The sequence below is a fragment of the Vipera berus genome (genome assembly GCF_964194415.1).
Source record: "Vipera berus genome assembly, chromosome: Z".
In the NCBI taxonomy this organism is placed as follows: Eukaryota; Metazoa; Chordata; class Lepidosauria; order Squamata; family Viperidae; genus Vipera; species Vipera berus.
In genome coordinates, this window is record NC_138205.1 from 56,895,724 (window position 1) to 56,915,263 (window position 19,540).

Consider the following 19,540-nt stretch of genomic DNA (forward strand, 5'->3'; position numbering starts at 1 on the left):
TGTAAAATTCACTGACAAAACACTTTAAGGTACATCATTATAAATATTTTTCAAATTTCAATGTACAACTGATATATTGTACATTAAAATCTATTTTAATAACAATTTTGCATTTTCTACAGATAATAAAGCAATATTAAATATATATTATATTCTAGCATTCACTAGGTTTTCATGAAAAAATATTCACTTTTGCATTTGTATTTTATAATCTGTAGCTTTTACCAAGAGAATATACTGTATGTAGGAAAAGATGAAATATCCATGGATACATCTAATGAAAGCACTATGCAAAACTGGAATCAAGTTCATTAATACTTAATAAGAACTGCACATAGGCCAATTTGTGTGCATATTTATTACTTGACAGTTATATTGTGTAAGTGAATACAAAATCAGAAAAAGTTTAAAACAATTTAGCTTACTGTGTCATAAATATAATATTTTCCAAAGGAATTTATACATAGAACTAGCTGCAAATTAATTTAAATCTTCCTGATCGAAATATAAATCATATAATTATGAAAGCTAACAAGGAATAATTATGGTCATTCATTCAATTTCTATAGCCACCCAACTCAATCAAGTTACTAAGCAATGAGGTCACATGACATTGAGCTTTACAACAATGTTGCTTAATGACAGAAATTTTATCCCTGTTGTAACCCCAGGACTAACAGTAACAATGCCCCTGAAGACTCATATCTGTCCACATCTCATGTCGTTTACTTCATTCTGTAGCTCTCAAGTGAATAGCTTGTGTTTATAATCCAAAAACTTAACACATCCTATTTTAGTATAGAATATATTTAACTGATTTTAAAGCAGAATTTTCATGCCAAGAAGAAAATAAAAAGGACACCAAAGATACGCTGAACAAGAGAAAATGGCTATTTGCTAGATCACAGAAGGTTTGAGTGATTAAAAAGTAAGAACTTTAGGTATGCTTAATTTACAAGTGAGTTGATTCTGGGAGAAAAATCCTAGGTTGTTCTTCAGCACCATCTAGTTGCAAAAAAGAATCTGTGGATCTGTTGCTAAGTCGAATGGGAGCAAGTCTTTGAAAGCTGTTTGGAGAATAAGGTATTTGTACTCTGGCTCTTTGGGAAGGTACCACCATCTCATCACTGGATTGCCAAGGTGTAAACTTCATGATGGCATTTTGCTCAATATCAGCTGAAAATACTGGATTATCAATTCCTATAAAAAGTCCACCAAAGGCAAAATCAATAATTAAGTAAACAGGAACATGATAACTTTCATACTGTATTAGACTGTTTGAAAAATGGGAAATAAACAGGAACTTGCTTGAAATAGTAATTAAAAAAAACTAAAACTATTTTAACAAAGCAAATCTTTTCAGAAAATATGTTTCTCTGCTGCCTAGACTCTAGGACAACACAGTGGTTGAAAATTAGCAATAGAACAATTTAGTTCTGAATGTCATCTATGGCAGGGGTCCCCAACCCCCAGTCCGTGGACCGGTACCAGGCCGAAGCATGCTAGCGACCGGTTCACACAAACAGGCAAACCCAATCCGTGGGATGCAGGCAGCACACAAAATCATGTACTCTCTGGTCTGTGGAAAAACCTTTCTCTGTGGAACTGGTCTCTGGTGCCCAAAAAGTTGGGGACCTCTGATCTATGGGATTTAAATAATCTTTTCTTTTCCTTGTTTGTCCCAAAAAGGAAACTTCATCCTCTAGAGTGCACATGAATAAAATACATTTTATTCTATGATATGTATTTGTGACATTTTAACACTATGATTAGAATAATAACAATTTCCTCACAATGCTGACAAATGGTGCATATAGCTTCTGTTCTACATTTCTGGAAATAGAATTTTTCTTTGTATATATCTATATAAAAAAGACAAGCCAACAAGCACAATGCTTTTATATTACTATGGTATATATTAATTCCTTTACCATTTGTGTCTGTGAAATTATCTTTGTTGACATAATCCAAGAAGTTTACTGCTCCACCTATCTGTGGATAGCCATAATCATTTTCCTCTGGCTCAGAAAACTCATTTTCTAAAATAAAATAATATTTATTTATATAACTGACTGAGATAATTAGGTTCTGAGACAGTTTACTACTTGTAAAATTAAATTGATATATTATTAAAAAACAGTGTTGAATGTAACATATATTTCAACTTATAAAAATTTCACACAATGTAAAATACAATTTCAACTCTGATTTCTCTACAAAAAATACACATACAGTTCCTCAACCTGTAAATATTTTAATTGATTTCTGGTTTATTGTTAGCTTTCATCCTATTTAAAACTTCAAAGATAGATAGATAGATAGATAGATAGATAGATAGATAGATAGATAGATAGATAGATAGATAGATAGACAGACAGACAGACAGACAGACAGACAGACAGACAGACAGACAGACAGACAGACAGACATAGACACAGGCACACAGACAGACGCACATTGGAAAATATTTATTCTATACAATATTAGCTAGCAACAGAAATAGAAAATATTTATTTTCATATTTGTACTCTGCTGAAATTCAGAGATTCTAGGCAGCTAGTTATGTCACTGAATATTTACTCAATACTTTTAAAAAGGAAATTTACCTTTGTCTTTTATAATATATGCAGATAGGTTTCCATCTGGTATGACATTACTATTTTTCTGAAAAAACAAGAAATGACCATACAAATATATATTCCATTTTGTACAGAATATATACAACTTAATATAAGTGCTATCTTTTTGCATACCCAACATGTGATACAAAGTTTATTATTTTATAATTAATTTAATTAATAAAAATATATTGCCTATTATATGCACATTTCCAATTAATTTTACATAAACCAATTTATAAAACTAAATTTCCTTCGATATTCTTCTAGAACAATAGGATTTTACAAAGGATTACAGTTATTGTCCCATAAATTATATAGATTCAGATGACTGATCTTAAGATAGTAGCATAATAATAATAAACACAGGAGACATAGTCATCTTAGAGCTCACAGACCTTCCCTTTGTCACTCTTTTCTGCCCTACATCAACAAATCTGAACATTCAGAGGAGGGGCATCTTTTCCAGCATGCTAGAACTTCCTTCCCCGCCCCAAAAAATGATTAGTTGATAACACATTGTGTATCTCTTTGTTTACTTGTTTTCCAGATTTTTATAGTGCCAACAGAAGCCATAGTGAATAAGTGTTGTGAAAAAAACCTGAGAAGAGCTATTGCTATTGTTGCTGGTATCTCAGCTGTTTCTTCCAAGTCAACTGTAACATCAGCTGTTAATAGAGGTTCTGGAGGCCCTGGAAACTTCCTGCTAACTGTTTATTTCTACTTTTGCCTTTCCATTCAAGTGAAAACAAGAGAACAGATTTTCAAACTGCAAAATTCAATATTGAATTAAATATTCAATATGCAAAGAGATATTCAGGCTACAAAAACAGCCATTGGATGGCAATAAAAAGATGCAGTGCAGATATGCTTAAGAGGGGCAGGTGAGTGGAACAGTCTTTCAGGAGAGGGGGAAACGAATGTAGGATGCCACCCTGCAGAAGGTGGATGAGGTGAAAGCTTGCCTTTCTTCACCTTTTGGTACTCTTCTTCTTCTTGTGCCATATCCGTTATCAGGCATTGGCAATCATGTTGGCGATCCTGTTTTTATCAGCAGCCGCACAAAAATGTGCTGCTGAGTTTTGTCCAAACCAGACCTTTAGATTTTGAAGCCATTATGTTTTTCTTTTGCCTGGACCTTGTTTGCCTTCAAACTTTCCCTGGAGGAGTTAAATGGAGTATGCCATATTTTTCTGGGTGTTGTATCACATGTCCGAAATATTCTAACTTTCATTTTTTAATTGTTTTGATTATTTCCCTTGGCTTTCCCGGGTGGCTTATCACCTCCTCATTTCTAATCTTGTTAACCCAGCTTATATGTAACAGCCGCCTGTAAATCCACATTTCAAATGCTTCTAGTCTCTTCAGGTGGCCTTCTGTCAGAGACCAACTCTTTACTCCATAGAGCAGGATAGAAAAAATATAACATCTGACAAGCCTGATTTTCAATCTTAAGCTTATGTCATGACTGCAGAAGACCTTTTTCATTCTGAAGAATGCTGATCGACCTTTCTCTATCCTTGTCTTTACTTCAGTGGTTATGTCCCAGCTTTCATGTAAATTAGAACCAAGGTGTGTGATTATTCTGTCAGGAAATTTCTTTTTAGTTCTAATTGTTTCTCTCATTGATTAGTTTCCATACATTGCTTCTAATTGTTTCTCTCATTGATTAGTTTCCATACATTGCTTCTTGTCCTGCCTTTTGCTGCTTTTGGTAAGTAACCCACTCCTCTTTCTGACAGCCCCTCAAATATTGGAACACTGCTATCATGTCACCCTGGTCTTCTTTTTACTAGACTAAATTACTAGACACCTGCTGCCGGCATCAAACGCCCTTCGCCCAGTGCGCTCCCACAGGGAGGGTCTGCTCAGGGTTCCGCCGGTGAGAGATTGCCGGCGGGTGACACCCAGGGATAGGGCCTTCTCAGTGGGAGCGCCTGCCCTCTGGAACCAGCTGCCAGTAGAGCTGAGAACTGCCCCCGACCTTCGATCATTCCGCCGGGGCCTGAAGACCTGGCTCTTTGAGCTCTCGGGCCCAGACTGAGGAGGAATTTTTAATTTGGGGTTCTTTTTAACTGACTACAGGGTTAATTTAATATTTTTAATTTGGTTCTTAATTTTTGTATTTTGGATTTTTAATTCCCTGTAAACCGCCCTGAGTCCTCAGGGAATAGGGCGGTATATAAATATAACTAAATAAATAAATAAATATATCCAGTGCTTGCAACAGTTCTTCATATCTTTTAGCCTCTGGCCCCCTAATCATCTTTGTTGCGTTTTTTGCACTCTTTTCAGAGTCTGTTTTTTATATTGTGGCAACTAAAACGTGATGCAATATTTGAAGTGTGGTCTTACCAAGGCATTACAAAGTGGTACTAACACTTCATGTGATCGTGATTCTATCCTTCTACTAATGCAGCCTAGGATTGCATTGACTTTTGTGGCAGCCACAGCACACTGCTGGCTTATATTTAAGTGGTTGTCCACTAGGACTTCAAGATCCCTTGATTATCTTTTCTAGGATCTTCCCAGGTATTGATTTCAGGCTGTTTAGTCTGCTCTTTTCCAGTCCTTTGGTAATTCCTTGATGGTCCAGGATCTTTGAAAAATATGGTTCAATGGTTCTGAGATCATATCTGCCAGCTCCTTCAGAAATCTGTGATGTAATCTATCAGGTCCTGGTGATTTGAATTTGTCTAATAGGTGGATAGGTGTTTTCTTACCATTTTCTTGCATACTTTAATTTGAATTCCTAGTCTGTCTTTTACAGTTCTGTTTTTGATAGGTTGGGCTATTTTTCTTTTTGCATAAAGACAGATACAAAGAATGAAATTAAACAGCTCTGCTTTCTCCTTGCTGCTTGTCACTTCCTTGCCATGTTCTCCGATTAGTGGACCAATTGTTTCCTTGAACTTTCCTTGTTTTTCTACATGTTGAAAGAAAGAAATATCAAAATTATTGTTGACATTTGTTGCAAGTCTTAGTTCATTCTGAGCCTTAGCTTTCCTGACCTCATCTTTGCAGATTTGGGATATATGCTGGTATTCTGCTTTAGTTATGTATCCCTCTTTCTATATTTATACTTGTTGTCTTTCAGTTTATCAGAGACTTCTTTATGCAACCATGCTGGTTTCTTCTTGAATTTCTTATTTTTCTTTTCCAGCAGTATTGTGGTGGACTGGGCTCTTATAATCACATTTTTCAGAGTTTCCCAAGCTTCTTCAGTTGTTTGCCCCTTTGAGATTTTCCCAAGTTTTCTCCAAGTTTGTTGGAATCAGCTCTTTTAAAGTTTAAAACACTAGTTTGATTTTGCTCTATTGCTTGTGTCTGCATTACATTGAATTCCAATATGACATGGTTGCTCTCCACCTAAATTCCTGCAACTTCAACACTCTCTATCATTTCATCTCTGCTAGTAAGAATTAAATCCAGTTAAATCTAGCTGACTTTCTAGTTCCCTCTTGTACCTTTTGGATGACAAATAAGGAAACTGTTTGATCTTCTACTTGATGCAGAGTTTGTTTCCCAGTTGATATCAGGGTAATTAAAGTCCCCCATTGGTGTTGTGGTGTGTTTCCTACATACATTTGTTAACTGACTAGCAGAAAGTTCATCTATTTCTTCTGCTTGGCTCTCAACTGTATCTTTGCTTTTGGCTCCAGGAAGACAACATATCTCCCTAGATTGACTGTTTCATCCACAGATAGCTGTTTCCCTTCCCCTGAAAAGTGAATTTCCTATCACCAACACTTGACTTTTTTTTCCTGGCAAAGTCTGGGCTACTTTTCTTCCTGTCACAGGAACAAATGTTGATATCCCTTCTCCAGGTGTCTGCATGTCATAGGGGAGGATATGAAATCGATATCTCAACTCCAAGGGCTGCACTATACTGGGCTGCAGTAGATGGCAGGGACAATGCTCTTGGTTATTGTATTCTTCTATAAGTGACATGCTGCCATCAGTCTGTCTCTAAGGTTCATGTACACAGGTTCATTTGTTGCTTATTGTGTTCAGTTTCGATACAGTCTTCTTCCTTCAGTTGGAGGTTCTTCTTTTGTAGATTGAGCCTCAAATTGGCTAGAGTTGCTTCTAGACCTTTCCTCAAGTAATTTATAGTTTATATTTGGTACATGTGTAATTTCTGTCTTCTATGGGCATGAGTACATACACCACATGGAACATATTTTGCAAATCACAATAGTAAAAGTCTCTTTTTCCATGACATTGTTTCTTTTCATGACTAGTTCATTTAAAAATTTAAAATTTGAAAAGTTTTCACAAAGTTCAAAAATGTAAAAGATTTTTCCAAACATTTTCAAAAAATTTAAATCCAAAATTTAAAAAATGTAAATCATTTCAAAATTTCAATTTTTTAAAAAAATAAATGTATTTAAAAATGTAAATAGATTTTTTCAAAAAAATTAAAAATTCTAAAAATTCATTTAAAATATAATTTTTCAAACATTTTCAAAATTCCCAAGAATTTAGATTTTTTTTAAAAAAATAAAACTAAATTTTTATACTCTTAGATGTTAGTCTTTTAGAATAATAGAATAACAGAGTTGGAAGGAAATTTGGAAGACCCAACCTCCTGCTCATGTAGGAGACCCTGTACAATTCTGGACAAGTGGCTGTCTGGTCTCTTCTTAAAAGCCTCCCATGGTGAAGCAGCCACAACTTCTGAAGACAAGCAGTTCCATTGGTTAATTGTTATCACTGTCAGGAAATTTCTCCTTAGTTCAAGGAGGTCTTAGTTCTCCTTATGGTCCCTCTGTGGCTAATATTGCCCTCTAGATACATTTTGTAACCCACAGAAGTATTAAAAAATAATAGATGAATAAAAGATGAAAGTAAAAAATAATATTTCAGCTGACAGTAAAAAAATGAAATACCAGCTTGTAGTTAGTGTAAAAGATTATAGTAGTTTGCAATTAATACTGAAGAGGTTCTTTCATTGAAAAATCTTGTAGTCTTTATAGTTTATAATCCACAGATAAAAGTAGAGTGATAATTGCAGTGTCAAGCAATAACATTTTAAGGTAAACAATGTCTCACAGTCACTTGAAAAGCCCATACGTTGGAAACTCAACATGCAGATGAATAGAATCTACAATGTCTTATGACAGTTTTATAATCCTCATAAATTAGTTTACAATCCTCATAAGTTTGCAGTCTTGTTCTGTGGTTAGAGTAAACAATCTAGAGAATCTAGAGTGTAAGCAAAGGCTTGTAACATAATACAGTCTTGATTAAATGATTGTTCAGTTTTCTTAGGATCATTCAAAGTACATATACATATATATCCAATCTATATAAAATTTCATACAGTTCATTCAGTATTATTTAGTTCATATAAAATATAAAGTACTATTCAGAGATTATAATCCTTATAAATCCTTATAAATATGCAGCACTTGTGGCTGGAGAAAAAAATGTTTGTAAATAGATTTGCATCTAATTCATTTTGCAATTATATCTTTCAAAGTATGCACAGTTAATGGTAAAAAGAAGTATGCAATTAATACTGAAAAATAAAAAACAGTATAGTTTATGGAGAGAAGAGATAACCAGACTACTCAGCTGAACTGACCAGAGTAAACGTTACATCCAAATAAAACATTGTTTTCCACAAAGTCTTCTCTCCAAGTCCAGTCTTTTCTCTATTCACTTATTTTCTTGTGAATGCAATTCTATGTACCCACAAGAAGGGTTTTTTTGTGGCCTTTGAAGAAATTATTTCTGGTCATTGGTGAGAAGAGAGATTGTCACACCTCTGTTCCCCATCCCCTACCATAAGTTAAATTCTATCCTATTCATTTCAGCTCACTGCTCTAGCTCATTTACATCTTTTTGTGAATAATGAATTGACTAGTAATAGATTAAATAGAGCAGAAAAGTATAATTCATGCACATTATTATATAATGAAGAAATTTTGCAAGCAAAAATTTACAGAGGGCTTAAGAAACAAACATTCAGTGTGTTTAAATCTCCTCAGGCAATGTATTTAAGGATATGGGAAGAGGAATAGGAAACCCTGAATCAAAGTCAAATTCTTTTTACAATGAAATAGATGGCGATATATTTTCATTTAGAGTTCTTCAAAATAAAAACCTTTTGGTCAAACAGCTTTATTAGGGTAAAACGTAAAGGAGTCGCTGTGGATTTTACTCCACTAGTGGTTGCTGACTATAGTGGTTCATATTAGATGAACACAATTAGACTACCATATCGTAAATGTTTCCACCTAATTCAAAAAGTATGGTAAACAAATATCATGGGGAAGCAAAGCAAGTATGACATAATAGGGATTACTGAAACATGGTATATATCTGGTGGATGGATACACCTTGTTTCAGAGGGACAGGCAGGAAAAGAGAAGTAGTGTAGTGCTGTACATCAGAAATGAACTTGCTTTTAGAGAGGTCCATTGGCCTGGTGGTAACAATGCATCTGGGTTTAAAGACTGACAGGAATCCATTACAGACTGCCAAATCAATCTTATGATGAAGATTAAAACATATAAGTGTCAAAAATATGGTGATGGTAAAAGCAGGACATATAGTAAGCATGCTAAACAAAGTTGATGTCATTGGTCTATTTCCCTTTGTTTTTAGGTTTTGCTTAGGTAATCTCAAATGTTTGGTCTTACCCCTTTTTCGCCACGGTCTTTCTTGGGAATTTTGTTTAGTTTCTTATGATGATTCAAACCTAGTTTTGTGCTCTTGAAAGATTCAAGTCTTTTCCTCATAGTTCTGTGAAAAATTTCTTTGTTTTGCTTCTCATCTTCATTCAGAGTTATTTCATGACGGCTGTACAGAAATTTTTGCTATAACAAACAGAAAAAGAAGATGGCAAAATATATGTCTATATTAAATAAATATATCTAGCTACATTTTTATATTGTCCCATTTATAATTGTTTTGTTCCCATCAACCAGACCTGAAAGTTTAAAAATCAAGATAATTTGTACACACTTAGTACATACTGCTTCATAAACAAACAAAAAGAAATATAACTCAAACATTATTTGGAAAATCTGACTATTTATGTATTTGATTTATATCCATCTGCTCTGATGAGAGCTCAAAGCAAAACCTAAAATCTAAAACAACAATGCATACTAAAATCATTCCTAAACACTGAGAAAGTGGGAGCCAAATACAACTCAAGGGAGTAGCATGGTCAAAGCCTGTGAACAATATAAGAAAGGGGCTTCTCCTTTATTCGAGAAAAATTGGCATTTAATCATTGATGAGCTAGAAGTCTCCAGAACAGCTTGTGAGAGCTGATTATTAAATTTTCTGAAATAGTCATATCATTTTGCCTTTCGGTACTGTCCATAGGGTTTTCATGGCAAAGATACTGGAATGGGTTGCCGTTTCCTTCTCCAGTGGATCATGTTTTGTCAGAACTCTCTGCTATGACCTTTCCGTCTTGGGTGGCCCTGCACGGCATAGCTCATAGCTTCATTGAATTATGCAAGCCCCTTCGCCATGACAAGGCAGTAATCCATGAAGGAGAATGTCTATATTAGGTATGATAATATCCTTATCTCCTCATTTTTCTTCCATCTAAATTAGTGTTAGCTGTCTTTTAAGCATATTCTCTTTTTCACCCACTCATAAAATTTTCCCCAAATTTCATAATACTCTGACTCTGTCTTATCTTTAAATATCATTGTTAATCTATTCATTTCCGCACATTCCATTATTTTCCTGATCACCTCTTCTTCTGGAGGAGCTTTCAGTGCCTTCCAGTTTTGTGCAGACACAATCCTAGCTGCAGTGGTTATATGAATAATCAAATATGTGTTCTCTTTGCTATATTTATCTGGTAAAATACCCAACAGGAATATTTCTGGTCTTAATTCTATACGTTGTTGTATCATCTTTTCTATCCATGATTTGATTATGTTCCAATAGGTTTTAGCTTCTGCACACGTCCACCACATACTGTATGATAGAAAGAGCCTGGTATTTGATGGCATTTCCAACATTTCATAGATCTGTCCTTAAACATTTTAGCTAGGCTTTCTGGAGACATATGCCATCTGTAGAACATCTTGTACATATTTTCTTTATACGCTGTCGCCATTGTCAGTTTATAGTTTCTTTCCCACAATTGCTGCCATCTATCTAATTCAATCGTATATACAAAATTTCTTGACCATTTTATCATTGACTCCTTAACTTGCTCCTCCTCTAATTCCCTATATAATAAGTAGCTATACTTTTTTTAATCCATTTTCCTTCAGTTCCCGTAAGTATTTCATCTCTGTTCACCCCAAATTAAAACCATCTATTTTAGCACCTTTTTCAAATCTAGATTCTATTTGTGTTCTCATATACCAATCCATCTTTATTCCTTGTTCCTCTAATTGTTGTTTGGTTTTCAGCTTCCCCGTGTCTGTTAGTAGGTCTTTATATCTTATAAAATGTTTCCCATGTTAAACATATTGGGGTGTATTAACACTTCCATCGTTGAGAGCCAATCTGGAATCCTCAAGTAATGTTTCCTCTTTATTTTCTCCCAAACCATCAATAAAGAATTCCTGATATGATGTCTCTGGAAATAGCTGTGTATTCTATTTTTCCCATACCATATGAACGCATGCCATCCCAACTGTAACTCATGTCCCTCTAATGTCAATAATCTAGTATTCCTCAGTAAAATCCATTCTCTCATCCATAACAATGCTGCAGCCTGGTAATATAATTCCCAATTAGGTAAGCCAAACCCACCTCTGAGTCTTGCATCCTGTAACATTTTTAAATTAATCCTTGCCTTTTCCCCCTGCCAAATATATTTCAAAATTATTTTATTTAGCCCCTCAAAATATTTCTTTTCCAGTCTTACTGGTATTGTTGAAAACAAAAACAATTGTGGTAATATATTCATTTTGATTATTGCAATCCTGCCCATTAATGATAGTTGTACCTTTTTCCATTTATCCAATTCTACTTCGATTTGTCTTTTCACTTTGTAATAGTTATCTTCTTTAATTGTTGTACATCTTGCTGTCAGGTGAATCCCCAGATATTTTACCTTCTTTACAATCTGTATCTCTAACTTTCCCATCAATTCTTTTTTTGTTTTTCAGTAATATTTTTCACTAACATTTTTGTTTTATCTTTATTAATCTTCAAACCTGCTACCTCCCCATATTTTTCTATTTCTTCTATTAATACAGGTCCTGTCTCTAGTGGCTCCTCCAAGATAAATACTAAATCATCTGCAAAAGCTTGTAGCTTATATTCTTCTCTCTTAACTTTCATACCTTTTATATCCTTATTCTGTCTTATAGTTCTATTTAGTATCTCTAGTGTCAATACAAACAATAATGGGGATAAAGGGTATCCCTGCCTTGTTCCCTTCATAATGTTAATATTTTCAGTCATATCTCCATTAATCATTATTTTAACTATTTGCTTATTGTAAATTGCTTTAATTACATTTATAAATTTCTCCCCAAAATCCATAATCTGTAGTTGTCTTATCATGAATTGCCAATTCACATTGTCAAATGCTTTCTGCACATCCAAAAACATCAATGCCATCTCTTTTTCGGGATGTGTTTCATAATATTCTAATGTGTTTAATATAATTCGCATATTGTCTCTAATCTGTCTTTTGCGCAAGAACCCATTTTGATCCATATGTATAAATTCGTTTTGTTGTTGTTGTTGTTGTTGTTAGCTGCGAAGTCGTGTCCGACCCATCGCGACCCTATGGACAACATTCCTCCAGGCCTTCCTGTCTTCTACCATCTTCTGGAGTCCATTTAAGCTCACGCCTACTGCTTCAGTGACTCCATCCAGCCACCTCATTCTCTGTCGTCCCCTTCTTCTATTGCCCTCGATCTTTCCCAGCATTAGGCTCTTCTCCAGTGAGTCCTTCCTTCTCATTAGGTGGCCAAAGTATTTGAGTTTTAGCTTCAGGATCTGGCCTTCTAAAGAGCAGTCAGGATTGATCTCCTCTAGGACTGACCGGTTTGATCGCCTTGCAGTCCAAGGGACTCGCAGGAGTCTTCTCCAGCACCATAGTTCAAAGGCCTCAATTCTTTGGCGCTCAGCCTTTCTTATGGTCCAACTTTCACTGCCATACATTGCAACTGGGAAGACCATAGCCTTGACTATACGCACTTTTGTTGACAGGGTGATGTCTCTGCTTTTTAGTGTGCTGTCTAGATTTGCCATGGCTTTCCTCCCCAGGAGCAAGCGTCTTTTAATTTCTTGGCTACAGTCCCCATCTGCAGTGATCTTGGAGCCCAGGAAAACAAAATCTGTCACTACCTCCATTTCTTCCCCATCTATTTGCCAGGAATTGAGAGGGCCAGTTGCCATGATCTTGGTTTTCTTAATGTTAAGTTTCAACCCAACTTTTGCACTCTCCTTCTTCACCCGCAACAAGAGGCTCTTTAGTTCTTCTTCACTTTCTGCCATTAGAGTGGTATCATCTGCATATCTTAGGTTGTTGATATTTCTTCCGGCAATCTTAATTCCAACTTTTGATTCATCTAGCCCTGCCTTTCTCATGATGTGCTCTGCATATAAGTTAAATAGGCAGGGCGACAGTATACAGCCTTGCCGGACTCCTTTCCCAATTTTGAACCAATCAGTGGTTCCGTGTCCAGTTCTCACTGTTGCTTCTTGACCCGCATATAGGTTTCTCAAGAGACAAATAAGATGGTCTGGTACTCCCATCTCTTTAAGAACTTGCCACAGTTTGTTATGATCCACACAATCAAAGGCTTTAGCATAGTCAATGAAGCAGAAGTAGATGTTTTTCTGGAACTCCCTAGCTTTCTCCATGATCCAGCGTATGTTGGCAATTTGATCTCTAGTTCCTCTGCCTCTTCGAAATCCTGCCTGTAATTCTGGTAGTTCTCGATCCACATACTGCTGAAGTCTAGCTTGTAGGATTTTAAGCATGACTTTACTAGCATGAGAAATGAGTGCAATGGTGCGGTAGTTTGAACATTCTTTGGCACTGCCTTTCTTTGGAATTGGAATGTAAACTGATCTTTTCCAATCCTGTGGCCACTGTTGAGTTTTCCAAATTTGCTGGCAAATTGAGTGTAGCACTTTTACTGCACTGTCTTTTAAGATTTTGAATAGCTCAGCTGGAATACTGTCACCTCCACTAGCTTTGTTGTTGCTCAGCTTTTCTAAGGCCCACTTCACCTCACATTCTAGGATGTCTGGCTCGAGGTCAGTGACCACATCATTGTGATTATCTGGGACGTTAAGCTCATTCTTGTATAGTTCTTCTGTGTAATTTTGCCACCTCTTCTTAATCTCTTCTGCCTCTGTTAGGTCCCTGCCATTTTGGTCCTTTATCATGCCCATTTTTGCATTAAACGTTCCCTTCATCTCTCCAATTTTCTTGAAAAGATCTCTGGTCCTCCCTATTCTATTGTTTTCTTCTATTTCTTTGCACTGTTCATTTAAGAAGGCATTCTTATCTCTTCTAGCTATTCTCTGGAATTCTGCATTCAATTGGGCATATCTATGTTTTTCTCCCTTGCCTTTCGCTTCCCTCCTTTCCTCAGCTATTTGCAAAGCTGCCTCAGACAGCCATTTTGCTTTCTTGCATTTCTTTTTCTTTGGGATAGTTTTGGTTGCTACCTGTTGTACAATGTCGCGAACCTCTGTCCATAGTTCTTCAGGCACTCTGTCTATCAGATCTAATTCCTTAAATCTATTTGTCACCTCTACTGTATATTCAACAGGGATATGATTTAATTCATACCTGACTGGCCTAGTGCTTTTCCCTACTTTCTTCAGTTTAAGCCTAAACTTTGCAAGGAGAAGCTCATGGTCTGAGCCACAGTCAGCTCCTGGTCTTGTTTTTACCGACTGTATAGAGCTTCTCCATCTTTGGCTGCAGAGCATATAGTCAATCTGATTTCTGTGTTGACCGTCTGGTGATGTCCATGTGTAGAGCCGTCTCTTGGGTTGTTGGAAAAGAGTGTTTGCTATGACCATCGTATTCTCTTGACAAAATTCTATCAGCCTGTGCCCTGCTTCATTTTGTACTCCAAGGCCAAACTTGCCTGTTATTCCAGTTATCTTTTGGCTTCCTACTTTAGCATTCCAATCCCCCATGATGATAAGGACATCATTTTTTGGTGTTACTTCTATAAGGTGCTGTAGGGCTTCATAGAACCGGTCAATTTCATCCTCTTCAGCACTGGTGGTTGGGGCATAGACTTGGACTACTGTGATATTGAATGGTTTGCCTTGGATTCGAACTGAGATCATTCTGTCATTTTGAGGATTGTATCCCAGTATTGATTTTCCTACTCTTTTATTGACTATGAAGGCTACTCCATTTCTTCTGAGGGATTCTTGCCCGCAGTAGTATACCTGATGGTCATCTGAATTAAATTCACCCATTCCTGTCCATTTTAGTTCGCTGATACCTAAAATGTCGATGTTCAGTCTTGTCATCTCTTGTTTGACCACGTCCAGCTTTCCTTGATTCATGGATCTTACATTCCAGGTTCCTATGGAGAAAAAATCTTTACAGCATCGGACTTTCCTTTCACCACCAGACATATCCACAGCTGAGCGTCCTTTCGGCTTTGGCCCAGTCGCTTCATTCTTTCTGGCGCTACTAGTACTAGCCCTCTGCTCTTCCCCAGTAGCATATTGGACGCCTTCCGACCTGAGGGGCTCATCTTCCAGCGTCATATCGTTTTGCCTTTTGGTACTGTCCATAGGGTTTTCATGGCAAAGATACTGGAGTGGGTTGCCATTTCCTTCTCCAGTGGATCACGTTTTGTCAGAACTCTCAGCTATGACCTGTCCGTCTTGGGTGGCCCTGCACGGCATAGCTCATAGCTTCATTGAATTACGCAAGCCCCTTCGCCACGACAAGGCAGTAATCCATGAAGGGGATAAATTCGTTTAGGAACTTTTTAAGCCTTTCAACCATGATTGGTGCAAATATTTTATAGTCCACATTCAGCAAGGAAATCAGTCTATAGTTCTTTATTTTCTGTATTTCCTTTTCTTCCTTTGGTATCAGGGTAATAAGTGTTTCTGACCATGAATGTGGTATCTTAGCTTCAGAGAGGAGTTCATTATAGAGTTCCAGCATTACATTGCCTATCAGTTCCTGCAATGTTCTATATAGTTCCGCTGGTAGCCCATCTGGCCCTGGTGTTTTGCTATTCTTTTGTTTTTTAATTGCTTCTGTTAATTTCATCATTGTTATTTTCTCTTCTAGTAGCTTTTTAAATTTCTATGATACTTTAGGTATCTCTGTTTTTTCCAAGAATTGTTTTATCCTATCATCTGAAACTACTTGTTGCTTATATAAATTCTCATAATATTCCCAAGCTATTTTTTCTTTTCTTTATTCCGGTGTTGTAAAGTCCCCTCGGCATCTTCCAGTTGTTTAATCCATCTCTTCTCTTTCTCCTTTTTAATTTTATATGTCAACCATCTCCCTGGTTTGTTTGCATGTTCAAAAAAGATTTGTTTAGCTGCCTTTATTTTCCTTGCCACCTCTTCATTTTCTATTAAGTTCATTTTATGCTTGTTCAACTCCATTAAATTTTTTATCTTTTTGTTTTGTGTATCTTTCTGTAATTTTTTCTCAAGAGTCTTATATTCTTCCTCCAGTTTTTCCCTAATTTGTCTTTTCTGTTTATTCTTTTTCCCCATGTAAGATATAGCAAGTCCTCTCATGTACGCTTTCACCGTATCCCAGACATTTTGAAGTGAGGTATCTTCTGTTTTGTTTTCCTTGAAGAAGAAAGTCATTTCTTTTTCCATATATTGCTGGAAGTCTTTTTCATTCAATACAGTTTGATTTAATGTCCATATTGTTCTTTATTTTTTGTCCTTTCCATGTAATTGTGACTGGGTTGTGGTCCACCCATGTGCTTGTTTCTATGTTTATATTTTGTGTACTTGTAAATAAGTCTATTGATGTCCATATCATATCTATTCTTGACCAGGACAGGTGTCTGTTAGAATAGAATGTATATTGCTTCTTTTCCGGATATTTTTCTCTCCAAACATCTAGTATATTTAATTCGTCCACCATATTATGAAAAGATTTTGGAAGTGTTCTCCTTAGGGTCTTTTTTTTGTCATATTATAATCCAGCCCAGCCTTTACAATAGCATTGAAATCTCCAATCATACATATGCTTTCGAATTCCAATTCTATTATTTTCTGGTGTAATTTTGAATAGAAATTTTCTTGGTTTTCATTTGGAGTGTAAATCGCTACCAATAAAGTTTTTTTACAATTCATAATTACTTCCACCATTAAAATTCTTCTTCATCTGAATATAACAATGTAGTTTGTATTGCTTTTTGAATATATAATACCACACCTCTTTTACTCTGATCTGCAAGTGAGGTATATGCTTCTGCTAATATTCCTGCCATTACTTCTGCTAGGTTCTCTCCCTTTTCTTCTTCAACATTTTGGAATCTTAAATAATAATCAGTTCTATCCATGTCTAAAGCAATGATCATTTTCTCCTGGTTCCTGTCTGTTAATGTAAGTCAGTTATCAATCTGCTCTAGTCTCTTATCTGTTAATTCAATTCTTTCTTCCACTTTTTGCAATCTTTGTTCATTTTTCTCCATCAGTTCTTTGATGTAGATAAACTCTACATCATGAATAAATACATGGCATATAGTATGCACTTCACCAGTTGTCTGTTTTTCCATGACTGTTTTTCTTTTTGCAAATGCTCTTTGTAGTTTTAAGGCAGGGTCTTTTTTCCCCCTTCCCCACCCCTCCTCTCATTAACAATATTTTCCTTTCTCCATTTGTTTCAATACTAAACTCTTGGGTCATTTCACTCTTTTAAAAATTTTAAAAAAATCCTTGCTAAAGGCTTGGAATTAAAAGTCTTTGAAAATACTGGTACGATGGGGAACCTACTGAAATTTCTTCAATTGTAGTTTCTTACCTCTTGCCTGGGCTTATATAGATACAGTTGTAAAGTATGATGGGTAAACATATCTTCTGCATCTCGAATGCTTTTCCTTCTCTGCTCTAATGCTTGCATATCAAGGCAGACAGAACTGGCAGTTTCTCTCCTAAAGTAAAATAAACATTTAACAATTGCTTTGTTCACGGGATTTAACAAATAAAACAAGCCAACAATCTTAAAACAAAAACATTTTTAGAATCCAAGAATAAACTTAAAGGAAAATAAATAAAGTTATTCTTTTATAAATGGTACCAAATGTAACACCAATGAATTGTATCAAATGTAACACTAAGATGTGGGGCTATCTACAGTATTTCCTGCTTAGACAGAGAATTCACACATGGTAATCAACAAAGTTCTTTTGAAATGTTAAAAAGGATAGGAACACCTCAAGGTGGTGGGTAAAACAAGATAGTGTAGTGATGGATGAAAGGAAGTTGTTACAATAAGTCTTTTGGATGTAAAAGTTCAAAGAGGATCTTTTAGAAATGTAAATGACTTCAAAGACTAACTTAAGTTTCTTGGGGGGGGCATGTATTGAGAAAAGAAAGTATAAATGCCTAGTTTGAAACTTGCTCAGCACACTCTTAGAACCCAATCCAACTTGGGAAGGGTCTAAGAGGCCACGTTTGCAAACGTTTTCTTTCTTTATTATTTTCTTTATTATTTTCAATTTCTTTTCAATAAATCTTTGTTTTTGTTAACCAGACTTGTCTTTGAGTTGTGAGTATCAAATTTTGGGTTTTTAAATCTCACAATCTTGGCGACCAAACGTGGGGCTTGAAAGAGCCTCTAGGGAGGAGCTGTTCTCAGTAAAGTCCAGGGGCGCACCTGTTGATTTCAACTGCCTGGAGTTGTCTGAGATCTAGCTTCCCTTTGCAGGCTCCGAGCCAAACTAAATTAACAATTCTGGTCTACAAAATCAAAGAATAGGAAAAAGGAAGAGAGTCAACAACTGAGGCCCAGGACCAGGTAACCCAGTGCACTGGCCCAGGTAAGAAACTTTTGCCCCGAAGGAGGGAAGCACGCAATTGTACCTGGGTGGTCAGGAGAGCGATTGTGGGAGGTTTCTGCGATAATGGCTGTGTGAGTGTGATGGGCTGTGTTCTGGGAACACTGGTAAGTCCAAAGCGAGTGCGGACCTGAAAGGTTGCATTTCCTTAACCCGCGAGGGGAAAGGACAGCCTGAAGGGAAGCGAACTGGTGTTGAAAATTTTGAGTGGCCATAAGATCGAGAACCTCAGGGAACCATAATCAGGGAAACTCTCAAAGAAGATGGGCAATTGTTGTAGTTGTTGTTGTAAACCTAAAGAAAAGAAAATTCAAAGAAATAAAAGCAAGTTTTTCTTCTATCTTTTTCTTTTAATCTAGTTCTTTGGACTATTCAATTCCCTTTGTCAAAGGTGAGGTGAGGAGGGTGCTACTTTTCCCCTTCCCCTTTACACTTGCAAAAGACCCCAGGTTCAAAATTCCTTTTAGTCTTTCCCCACTGTCTTTTGAAGTTGGTGGGATAAATTGGAGGTAACCATAAATGTTTTCCCCCTTTTAATTAAAAGGGGAGACCTGTTTTGGCCTAAAACCCCAAATTGATATGTGTGTTTTGTTTTGTTATATATATTTGGACATTTGGAACATTAAGCTTGGACTTGGAATGGTGAGAAAAATAGGAGATGGTTAAAGGGCCCTATAGAAACCATGTTCGGTTGGAATCACCTCATGATTTTTCTCACCTCTTGTAAGACAAGCCATATGTCTAAATAAATGTTGTTTTAATAGTATCTGTGTATATATGTCTGTCTGTGTTGTTCTGTGTTATTTCCAAGACTTGGAAGAGGGTCAAAATCCTCTCTGATAACACCAAACAAAAAGGCCTTATTTAACAATGTATGGTTTGTTTGGAGAAAGTATGAAATGAAATTTTTGTATGTGAAATTGTTTATGCAAGCAGTCAGAATGG

General features: G+C 36.1%; 1 protein-coding gene across 1 annotated transcript in view; it reads right to left on the reverse strand.

Annotated features, from left to right (window-relative positions):
- Positions 1–952: 952 nt before the first annotated feature.
- SLC9A3 (solute carrier family 9 member A3) overlaps positions 953–19,540 on the reverse strand; it is a gene marked incomplete at both ends in the record, with an annotated part of 189,516 nt that continues 170,928 nt past the window's right edge. The window contains 5 exons of the mRNA XM_081346214.1: positions 953–1,200; positions 1,932–2,039; positions 2,607–2,664; positions 9,269–9,445; positions 17,560–17,689. Of these exons, the coding sequence (XP_081202340.1) occupies positions 953–1,200; positions 1,932–2,039; positions 2,607–2,664; positions 9,269–9,445; positions 17,560–17,689 (721 nt within the window). The remainder of the gene's footprint in view (positions 1,201–1,931; positions 2,040–2,606; positions 2,665–9,268; positions 9,446–17,559; positions 17,690–19,540) is intronic.